Here is a 12,176-nt window from a genome sequence, read left to right on the forward strand (position 1 = left end):
GCCTGGGAAAATCTGTGTGTGTTTGCTCTGGCTCTACCCCCACGCCTGGAAGCATGGAAGTCATTGCTTCACCATAGCAGCCCAGCACTGCTACCAGGCCTGAGGGTTAGGTTCTTCAGCTGCCCCAGCCCAGGACCTCTACTGCAGGCACATGCGTGCCTCTTGCTTGGCTCAGGGCCTGCAATTGAAACCCAAGTGTTGACTGAAAAAGACTGGGTTTTTCACCAGCTTCTTCCTCAAGGTCTATTTCCACAGCAAGGCATATTTTTTTAGAGAACACGTTTTCTGCTGCCTTGGAGGGGAGCCTGCCGACACACTCCTGGTGGTCATCAGCGGGCAGATGGAAGTGTGGTTGCAGCAGAAGCTTCTGGGCTGCCTTGGTTACGATGACCTGTCGTGGCTGGTGAGGGGGACATCTTCCCCTCCCTGTCCTAGGTGCTCTGGCTTTCCCCTGAGCTGGCAAGTTTGATTGGTCTGTCATTTCTTCTCATGGCTGGGCAGAAAATGGGTGAAGGGTCCCTTCCCCTGTCCCCTTCCCAGGACAAGTCTTCAAACTCAGGCAGATGAGCGTGGCACCGAAGTCTCTACTTGGGATACAATATCCCACATCCAAGTGCCTTGGCTGTTCTGTTTCTGATCAAGTTCCCTACTTGTGCGCACCCTGGAAAGCAGCCCATGATGGCTCACATACTTGAGTCCCCACCACCTGCATGTGAGCCCTGGGCTGCTGACTTCAGCCAGGAGCAGCCCTGGGTGTGGAGGGTATTTGGGGTGTGAAGCAATAAGGAGGTGGGAGACCTCAACCTGCCAGCAGTCAGGTGCTCCCTCCAAAGACAGCTGTGCTCTTGTGGATGGTGCAGACACTTGTAACAATAAGACAGACAGACGCCAGCAGCAAATTAAACCTGAGTTGCTTAGTTTCGTTTTATTGGAGCATAGCATAGCATGAAATAAATATTAATTTACCAAGATTTTTAATCACTTCATAAATAAGTTAACAGACATTTCACAGAATGTCACATTAAATAAAAGTGTTCCTATATCTGTTTTACCTGGGGTGAACTCTAGGAAAATGCTTTAATGATTCTAATGTCTGGAATCTGAGAGTACTTCAATTTGTGGAAAATGGAGAGAAAGAGTAAGTTTATTTTGGTGCCAAAAAAAAAAAGTCCATGAATATATGGATTAAAAAAAAACCACTGTACACACATTTCTCTCTCGGTCTCTCTGTCTCTTTCTCTCTCTCTCTCTCTCTCTTCTCTTTTTTTTCTTTTGCACCATAGTTGGTTCTTCCAATTTCTTATTTTCCACAAAAATACAACTATCTATCTCAGAGCATGCTTCCTGCTTTTTTTGACAGGGTAGCACTGTGTTTAAAACATTCAATTTGCCTATGAAGCTTAATTACACTGAAAAGTAAGGCCCCACCCTTGACTGGCTCTTGTTACAACAAAATGCCCTTGTGCCCCTCCAAAAGCTTTGGCTACACTAAGCCAGTGTAGTCTCAGCTTTCTGTCATCCATTCCGTGTTTATCACGCCAAGAAACTCCCGCAGGTGGTCTAGGAATTGCTTCACCCTCCGTCTCTCTTCGCCACACTTCTTCTGTGGAAAGAACGGACAGTCAGTCTCATTGGAAACTGTTCCACCACGGCCAGACCAGCGTAGCTGCTGCCGAGTGTCTGCAACTTACTTTTTGTTGGTCGATGATTTTTTTAATTCGATGCAAATTTTGGAATAGTTTGTCCACAGCCTCGCCCCGCACAGTCTGATTCTTCAGTGTGTCTATGGCCCGAAAGGTTTCCTCGATGCACAGATGATGCTGAAGGAAGAGGGTTTTTAAAGGGAAACAATCAGAATGAGGAAATGATATTCAGCACTTCCGACATGCCCACAACACACACATTACAAAACATCGTGTGAGACGCAATGAACGCACACGAGGGTCCTAACATGGCTTCAGAGAAAAGAGAATTAAAGGATAGATTTATGTTGGTGGGGAAAAAACCCTTTGAAATGCATATTATAAAGTATTTTATAATATGCATTTCAATTTTTTGAAGATTCTGTGTATGCATGGATTTACAAGGTTTTTTTTTGACACCAAAATAAACTTCTCTTTTACTTCTGTTTTCTACATTTTTTTTCCTATTAAAAATGTAGGGAGAAATTTAATCCAAAAAGTGAGACTTTACTTGATTTTGTGTGTGTGTGAGTTTAAAGTTTCTGTATTCAAGGAGTGCTATACAGGTTCCTTTGCCAAATGGCAATTACCTTATACTGAGATAAAATTTTCAGAAGGATGATGAATTTTAGTGCTGAGGAATGCAGCAAACAAGGCTAAGTCATGATTTAGGCGGAAGTCAAGTGTTTAGCAAGTATAATGCAATTGCATTTCTGAGTGAACTCACCCCAGTGTTTTCTTCGGTAGTTCTAGCTGGTAATTTTATTCCACCAGACAAATGAAACCATGTATTTTACGTTTTAGCATCACTGTGACCCAATTTAAACATGCATAATGCCACTGCAAAGTCACAATCATTAAAGATGTAGAAATCATTAATACAGGCATGTACTATGTATCTTAATGTCTGCTTATCATGATTCTGGAATATAACCCTACGTTATAGCACTTTCAGAAAGGTGTCGGCGTGAGGAGTGCAGGTGCCGGTCCCTCAGAGTGGAATTCTCAGGAAGAGACCCCCCTGACACAAGACTCCATGGGATGGAGAACTGACAAGTGTTTTAGGATTCTAATTGCTTAAATGCCATTCCTCAGATAGATACAAGTATTTACATTCACATCTGCACGCATGAAACCAAAATAAAGAAAATCAAATGCTTGTGATGAAAGCAGTTTAGGATTTAGAATATGAACCACTATAACTTACGTTTTTATGGGCAGGAACAGGAATCATTAGGGTCTGAAAAGGAGAGAAAATGCAGTCATTTTCAGAGCACGCATAACTTGGGGTGTAACGCTTGCGAGCTGTTCTCTCTGCATTACAGCGTGCTCACCATGTCACTGTCTGTGCTGTATCTCCAGGCAGAGTCACTGGACCACTATGAAAGTTATTTCTGCATTTTAAAGATTATAGAAATGTTTTAAAAAGATTACCTCGTTGCCTGTCAGCAGCGTCTGATGTGTGGAGAGCAAGGACAAGGTCTCTCTGACCAGCATATTCATGGGGATTTCCATGGTCATGGCGCCCACACAGACAGCTCCAAGGGCCAGCAGGGTCCAGCACGGAGGACTTCTCATCGCTCAGAGCTGTGCAGTGCTTGCCTTCCACAAAGAAAGTGTATCGCACAAGATTGTATCCTCTACCAATTTATTGTCTGTCTTTGAGGAAATGAATAATTTCTAGCAATCAGATAGAACACGGTAATAACATTTCAGTGAAGCTAATGTTTTCCAACGGTTTACAACCTTCAAGAATAATTTTGCTTATTGTTTCAATACAAGCAAAAAATCCTATTTCATTGCCTCTTTTAAAAATATTTTCTATCATAAGAGAAAATCTATGAGTTGCTGCATTTGCCTTGATAAGCATCAGAAAGTTGAATTTCCTCTTAAAGGATGTGCGTAAGAAGGAAAAGTCGAGTATGAAACATTAAACAAGGTTTTAGGCTAAAATCCATAAATATTGGGAATGTTCCCTTAGGTTGAGTAAATTCTGCCACTGTTGTGGTACAATTGACCTATTAAAAAAATTGGGGGGACGGCGCCAGGACCCCATATGGGCACCGGTTCCTGTGCTGGCTGCTCCATTTCTGAACCAGCTCCCTACTTGTGGCCTGGGAAAACAGCGGATGACCCAAAGACTTCCATGTAGGAAATCTGGAGCGGACTTTGAATTGGCTTATCTCCAGCCTTTGTGGCCATTTGGGGAGTGAACCAGCAGGTGGAGGATCTTTCTCTATGTTCCTCTTCTCTGTAAATCTCCCTTTCAAATAGTAATAATAATTAAAAAAACACACACACACCTTAAAATAACTGAAAGCAGATACCATCTGCTTCCATCTTCCTGCTGGTCACAACACTGGCCGACTGGTTTCCCACATAAGTGGCAGGGACCCAGGTATGTGAATTAATATTGGCTGCCTTCACTTCAACAACTGCATTAGCAGCGAGGTAGAGATCACCAGGGGCCTGGACCAAGGGGTCTCAAGCAAGATGCTCTCTCCGAGCCAAGGCTGCACCCCCAAAGGCTAAGAGAGGGTTTCTTCTGGCTCCTTTTGATACCTTTGGGTTGTGCCAAGCAAGTGTGGGCTTCCAGAGAGGCTTCCAAGGAATCCTCCAACCACTGATTGTTCTAGCACCTTAAGCTGGCCGAGTTCTGGGTGTTTGTGCCTGCCTTGGGTTTTCCCAGGTCCCCCAAGTGGTGGTGTATTGAGATTGTATAGTACCAGCCTTCAGAAAACAAGCAAAGACTCACCAGCCACTTAACTGTTCTTAGGACAGTGATGCTGTTGGCTCTGCAAAGGAGAAAACCGTTCACCGCTAAACTGCAGTGTGCAGCAGGTGCTATGCTGCTCCCCCGAGCTTCTCCAGGGGATACATTGGACTTGCACTGCTAGATCACCCCATCTTCCAGAGCTGGCCAAAATCCTGCTCACTGTGTATACTCTCCCAGTGTCCAAATGTTGATGACTGTGTAGCGTAACATTGTACAACCTCTGGTTTACAACATAACTGTGGGTTCCTATGGAATATCTAATTACAAAAATTCCCACCAAAATTAGTGCTTACCATTTTAAAAGTGTTGCTGAAATACATATGCTAATATCTACCAACTTTACTTGAACAATTGGCATTGTTAAGTATAGTCATAATGTCATTCAACACCTTTTCAGAACTATTTGTGTTCCAAAACTGAAATTCGGTGACTCTGAAGCAACGCACAATACTTTCAGTCTTTCTCACAATGCCATACGGCACATAATCACACAACAACCATCTTTTTATGACTGGCTTAATTCATTTTGCATAATAATGTCTATCCTTTAAGTTCATCTAGATGGCATAGCAAGTCAAAATTTCCTTCGTTCCTCCTCCAAGTTAAATTGATATTCCGCTGCTGTAAATAATGGATTTTGTCTGTCCATTTGTCTGTTTAAAGACACTTCCATTGTTTCCAGTCTGGACTGTTGTGACTAATGCTACTGGGAAAGTCGTGCCTCGACAGTGTGTGAGTCCGGTCTTCACCATCTGATCGCAAACTCCGAGTAAGGAATAGGAAATAATACCTATTATTATTATTTTTTTTAATGTTGCCACCGTGTAATCCATGAGCCAGTGGTGAATTCTACAAGAGAAAAGAAATTATTCAGAATAACAAAACTGAAATAAAAAAACATCAAAACACACAGGATACAGCCAAACAAACAAAAAACAGCAGGGATCGGATTATTGAAGTTACACTTTCCATGCTGGTTTCCTTATATAAGAGAGAACATATGATATTTGTTCTTTTGTGATTGACTCGTTTTACTGAGCATAATGGTCTCTAGTTGGGACCACCTAGTTGTAAATAGTATAATTTCATTCTTCTTAATAGCTGAATAATATTCCATGGAGTAGATGTACCACAGGTTCTTTAACCACTCTTCTTTGGATGCACATCTGGATTGTTTCCATGTATTTGTTATTGTGGATTGTGCTGCTGCAAATATAGGATTACAGACCCCCTTCTCATATGCAGATTTCACTCCTATTGGGTATATTCCTAGGAGCAGGATAGCTGGGTCATATGGCAGGTTTATTTGCAATTCTCCAGGCACTCTCCATACTGATTTCCACAGTGGTTGTACTAGCCTACACTCCCACCAGCAGTGAAGGAGGGTGCCTTTCTCCCCACATCCACACCAGCAGGTGTTGTTACTTGAGTTCTGAATGTAGGCCAGTCTCACTGGAGTTAGATGGCACCTCAACATGGTTTTCATTCGTATCTCTCTGATGGCTAGTGAGCCTGAGCATCTTTTCATATGTCTGTTAGCCATTTGAATCTGTACTTTTGAAAAATGTCTGTTAATTTCATTTGCCCATTTTGTTACAGGGTTTTGTTTTGTTTTGTTTTGTTTGCTGTCCTTGGGTTTCTGAAGCTCTTTGTAAATCCTGGATATTAGTCCCCTATCACTTGTGTATTGTGCAAGAATTTTCTCCCATTCTGTTGGTTGCTTCTTCACTTTGTTAATTGTTCCCTTTGCTCTACAGAAGCTTTTTAGTTTGATGTAGTCAGGAAACAATATCTTTGAAAGAGTTCTATGAAGGCAAAATTTCAAACAAAAGTCAGCGACTTGTCTCAGGTGCAGAATGTCTCAGTAATTCAGGCTGATACTTCACTCGGAGGGATGGAGACAAGTGCATGGAATGAGTTCATTTTAAAGGGAGTGCTGCACAGCAAGGGAAGAAGAGCCAGAAGCTTGGCAGTGGAGAAATCAGATAAACACCTCAGCCAGGCCACATCAGCCCTGACAGTGACAAGTCGTGCTAATAGCATGCACCTTCGATGTGATAAATATGGCACACTGTCTCCATGGTCTTCCTCTCCAAAGCCTATAATCTCTAAGTGCAATAAGAACACAAAACATATCCATACAGAAGGACAGAACAGGTGACCCAAAACATCTTAAAGTCCATTTTCTATGACCAAAATGAAATACTTGAGGCTGGGTGCTTTATCTAGAGAATGAAGTTTATTAGCTCAGGGTTTTGAAAGGCCAAAAGAGCAGGGTGCCAACTTTCTGGCAATGTCACATCACGGTGGATGGCGTACTGCGAGTATGTGTGCTGGAGAGGTGAGAACATGGTGGGAGGCAGGAAGACAGAGGTCAAGAAGGGGCTGCTCTTGGACATCTATAGCAAGTTGTTCTTGCAGGAACTAGCCAGGACCCCAAGAGGACCACATTCGTCTCCTCTGAGGGTGATGTGCTTGGTGACCTAACCCCCTTGCGCCTGGATTAAAGCCCCAGCAGCTCCTGGGTCTCCACACTAGGGACTCAGATTCCCACATACAAACCCTTAAGGAATGCATGCTAAGCAAATGCAAGCCCCAGCAGCTATCAAAAACCTGCAAGGTCTGAAGAACTTGAGTGTAAAGGATGTGGTAACTGAATGAAATGTGGTATCCCATATGAGGCCAGGAGCAAAGTGAGGCTGGTAAAACTAAAGAGACAGGAAAAAGCAATCAAGTTTAGTGATGTTCTTGATTCCTTGGTTGTAATGAATATACCCCAGTAGTGATAGCAGTAGTGCAGGGGACTAGCTTCTGTGTAATCTAAAATTGCTTTGGAAGATCATTAAAAATATGTAAGGGCACGTCAAAAAGTTCATGGAAGTGGGACTAGAAGACCATTTTATTTTGGCACAAAATTTTTGAAATCAGTGCATGGCTCTTTTTTTTTTTTTAAGATTTATTTATTTTATTGGAAAGGCAGATGTACAGAGAGGAGGAGAGACAGAGAGGAAGATCTTCCATCTGATGGTTCACTCCCCAAGTGACTGCAACGGCCGGTGCTGAGCCGATCCGAAGTCAGGAGCCAGGAACTTCTTTCCAGGTCCTGCGCGGGTGCAGAGTCCAAAGGCTTTGGGCTGTCCTTGACTGCTTTCCCAGGCCACAAGCAGGGAGCTGGATGGGAAGTGGAGCCACCGGGATTAGAACCTGGCGCCCATATGGGATCCCGTTGCGTTCAAGGCAAGGACCTTAACCATTATGCTATCGCGCCGGGCCTGGCTTTTTTTTTTTTAATAACACATTTTTCTATTTACTTTTTATTTTATTTTATCTTTATTGGAAAGACAGATCTTTAGAGAGAGAGAGAGGCAGAGAGAAACCTCTTCCATTCACTCTCCAAGTGACCACAATAGCCAGAGCTGAGCTAATCCAAAGCCAGGAACCAGAAGTCAATAGCGTCCTCCAGGTCTCCCACATGGGTGCAGGGTCCTGAGGCTTTGGGCCATCCTCGATTGCTTTCCCAGGCCATAAGCAGGGAGCTGGATGGGAAGTAGAGCAGCTGGGACACGAACCAGAGCTCATATAGGATGTCAATGCTTAGAAGGGGAGCATTAACTAATTGAACCATCATGCTGGGCCCTCCATTTCCTGTGTGAAGATGGCTCACTACACTGCAAACTGAAGAGTTAATGACTGTATTTACTGTAATTATTAAATCCCTACTCTCTCATGTGCATAGGAATGCCAGGCACCTGGGACCTTTTTACTTCATCACTAGACTGTGATTTCCTTGAGAATGGACTTGGAGTTTGCATGACCCCTGAGCCCCAATAACTAGAACCTGACATGATGCAAACAGGTTTGCTAGGACTCCTGGGGGAAAAGATAGGGCAAGGGCCTAAACTATACACCCTCCCAATCCCCTCAAAACCCCCACATTATCTTAAGGGGAAAAGAAAGAAATTCGAAGTCAGCATTCTGGATTTTGAAGAATCATTGGTAGTCATGTAGCTTAGGACAATGAGAGTTATGTTAGACAAGATTATCTTGATGGGTAGCATCCATCCTTTCACCCTAACCTTTATCTCTGCTAGTGACTTGTAACTGACAACATGCTTCTAAAAACTGATAGCTGTGGTTTTTACTAACTGGGTAATAAGGTCAAATGACTTTTCCATGAAATGATTCTAATCAATCAATGGAGAATAATACACCGAATTTTTCAAGCTGACTACATGTGACCTGATAGCATCTCTTTCTTTCCATGAGTATTCTAACCTCTATGTTCTTCATCCTCAAGCATATCTTTAATATAGTTGGTTATTAAAGAAAGAAAATGATAAAAAAAAAAAAACACACTGAATTTCTTCCTCTTGGCATGGCAACTATTGGCTTGATAACATCCGGAAGTCTTCACTAATGCATTGGCAATTTTATAGAGGCACCGAATCACTGCAGTTGTATTTAGCTTCTTCGGTTATTAATATTTCTATTTAACGCTTTTATACCGTTTTCTATGTGCATTGACTGTTAGTACTAGTAGGTTAAACTGATGTACCACAGCTAACTTCATTTTGAGATTGGTCCTAGCAGTTCTCATTATTTAAAAATTTATTTATTTTTATTTGAAAGGCAGATTTACAGACAGAAGGAGAGACAGAGAGAAAGATTTTTCATCCACTGGTTCATTCCCCAAATAGCCGCAACAGCTGGAGCCGAGCTCATCAGAAGCCAGGAGACAGGAGTTTCTTCCAGGTCTCCCATGCAGGTGCAGGGACTCCAGGACTTGGGCCGTCCTCAATTACTTTCCCAAGCCATATGCAGGGAGCTGGATGGGAAATGGAACAGCCAGGACATGAAACGGCATTCATATGGGATCCCACACTCATAAGGCAAAAGTTTAGCCGTTGTGCCAGGCCCCTGATTTTTTTTTTAAGAGTAATTTATTTGACTTGAAGGTCAGAGTTAGAGAGAATGAGAGAAAGAGAGAGAATCTTTCATTCTCTGGTTTGTTTCCCAAACGGCTGCTATGGCCAGAGCTGCGCCTGTCTGAAGGTGGGAGCCAGGAGCTTCTGGGTATTCTTGGTCACAGGGGACTAAGTACTTTGCCCTTCCTCCTGTTTCTTCCCAGGATGTTAGTAGAGAGCAGATCAGAAGTGGAGAGCTAGGACATGAGCCAGTGCTTATATGGGATGCCAACGCCACATGTGGAAGCTTAATCTGCGGTCCTCTTCCGGGTCTCCCACGCGGGTGCAGGTTCCCAAAGCTTTGGGCCGTCTTCGACTGCTTTCCCGGGCCACAGGCAGGGAGCTGGAAGGGAAGCGGGGCTGCCGGGATTAGAACCGGCGTCCATATGGGATCCCGGAGCGTGCAAGGCGAGGACCTTTAACCACTTGCGCCACCGCGCCGGGCCCCCGAATTTTAAATAATGCTTCTAGAAACCTCTTGTAGAAGTTTTCGAAAATGTTATCTTTAAATTTTTTTGTTGTTGTTGTTTTCATTTATTTGAATGGTAGAGAACATGAGAGAGAGAAATTCTCTGTCGGTACATTCCCCAGGTGGCTTCCAAAGCCAGAGCTGGGCCAGGCCAACTCCATTTGGGGTTTCCTAGGTGGGTGCAGGGGCCCAAATACTTGGAATATTTTCTGCTGCTTTCCCAGGTACATTAGCAGGGAGCTGGGTCGGAACTTGAACTGGCACCCATATGAGATGCTCGTACTATAGGTGGCACCTTAATTCATTGCACCACAATGCCAGTGTGGACAGTTTTATTTTTAATTTGCTTTTTTTGGTACAGAGAAAACAAAACATTTTACTTATTTATTTTATTTTTCTAATGTCATGTATGCATCTTATGTGTGTCGATATTGGTTTCATCAATTGTAAAAACTACCACAGTAATGAGTGGGATATGCTAGTAAAAGAAATATAGAAGAAAAGGATGGATAAATGAGAAACCTCTCTGGGGAATTCTGTTAAATCCAAAGAAATGTTTTAATCGACATTTTTTAGAACTAGTAAGTTTAGCAAGTAGAGACCTTTTAAAAAATGTTCTGTTTGGGCCCGGCGCGGTGGCGCAAGTGGTTAAAGGTCCTCGCCTTGCACGCCCGGGATCCCATATGGGCGCCGGTTCTAATCCCGGCAGCCCTGCTTCCCTTCCAGCTCCCTGCCTGTGGCCTGGGAAAGCAGTCGAGGACGGCCCAAGGCTTTGGGAACCTGCACCCGCGTGGGAGACCCGGAAGAGGCTCCTGGCTTCGGATCGGCATAGTATCGGCCCGTTGCGCTCACTTGGGGAGTGAATCATCGGACGGAAGATCTTCCTCTCTGTATATCTGCCTTTCCAATGAAAAAATAATAAAAATAAATCTTAAAAAAAAATTGTTCTGTTTATGTTAGGCATTAATTATTTGATTGCAAATCTTTCATTTCAATCCTACATCTATCATCTATTATCTTAGTTTTATTATTGGTTTGTTGTTTCTTTTAAAAAATTATTTAAAAAATATAGAATATGACACTGTATCACGAATTCTTCCATATACATCCCAAAAATACTTTCATCCATAGCAAAACAGTAACATACCTACACAAACAAATGAATAGGTCATTCTTTTCATAACATCTAATTCTATCTGCTAATTTCCCTATGTATTCTCCATTTTTTCCCCAAATATACTATTTATCTATTTGAAAGACAGAGCACAAAGAGGGGAGGAGGAGACATATTCCTGCTGTTGGTTCACTTCCCCGATTGTCTCAATGGTTGGCACTGGGCCACGCTGAATCCAGGAGCCAGGAACTCCATTCTGGTAGCTCCATGGGTGGCAGGGACCCAAGAACTTTAGACATTGTGTCCTGTTTCCCAGGCGCATTAGCAGGAAGCTTGGATCAGAAGCAGTGAGTTAAACTGGTCCCCAGATGAGCTGCTGGCATCACAGGCAGCAGCTTAACCTGCTGTGCCACAACGCCAGCCTCCATTTCCACTTATATATTTTATGCAACTGAGCTCCATAGTAAATAGGAAAAAAAAATAAATCTATACCTTATTTAACTTACTACTTTAGTATCAGGGTGGATGAAAATCCAGGTATTCCTGAAGGCAATAAAAGGTCTGAAATGTAATCATCTCCCACTTATAAAGAAATGAACAATACCTGACATAATACATTGTATTCCTCTAGCCTCAGTATGAAATTCTAAAGCCATATCCTATGCAGTTTTGCTAAAAACAAACCAAACCAACTTGGATAGGAAGTGGAGCTTCTGGGACTTGAACCAGCACCCATATGGGATGCTGTTGCCATGGGTAAAAGCTTAGCTTGCTAAGCTGTGTTGCTGGCTCCTGTTTGTTCTGCTTTTAATTTGCACTTTTAGTTTGTATTTTCTGTAAATTTTCCTATAGGTCCATACGTGTGATATTCTTCCATTAAATTTGTTTCCAAGAAAGAGATATTCTCAACTACTTTTGAGACAGGTCATTTCTTTCCTTACTGATTTTTCATTTATTTATTTAAACGCAGAGTTGTAGACATAGAGCGATAGAGGAATGCCTTTCATTCACTGATTCACTCCCCAGATGGCCACAAAGGTGGGGGCTGGGCCAGGCCAAAGCAAGGAGTTTTTTCCAACTCCCAAGTACTTTGGGCCATCTTCCACTGCTTTCCAGGCATTTTAGCAGGAAGCTGGATTGGAAACAGCAGCCGGTACCCCACTGGCTGCCC

The 12,176-nt window shown here is 42.9% G+C and overlaps 1 protein-coding gene across 1 annotated transcript; it reads right to left on the minus strand.

Moving 5' to 3' along the window:
* Positions 1-1,462: 1,462 nt before the first annotated feature.
* IL5 (interleukin 5) lies at positions 1,463-3,260 on the minus strand. Its single transcript, XM_040974584.1, has 4 exons — positions 3,117-3,260; positions 2,890-2,922; positions 1,692-1,820; positions 1,463-1,603 (listed from the first exon to the last, which is right to left on the minus strand). Exons 1-4 carry the CDS (start codon positions 3,258-3,260, stop codon positions 1,505-1,507), a joined length of 405 nt encoding a protein of 134 aa, XP_040830518.1. The 3' UTR covers positions 1,463-1,504.
* Between the last annotated feature and the right edge of the window lie 8,916 nt (positions 3,261-12,176).

Source organism: Ochotona curzoniae, unplaced genomic scaffold, assembly GCF_017591425.1.
Source record: "Ochotona curzoniae isolate NIBS_2020 unplaced genomic scaffold, NIBS_Ocur_1.0 contig_1, whole genome shotgun sequence".
Taxonomy (NCBI): Eukaryota; Metazoa; Chordata; class Mammalia; order Lagomorpha; family Ochotonidae; genus Ochotona; species Ochotona curzoniae.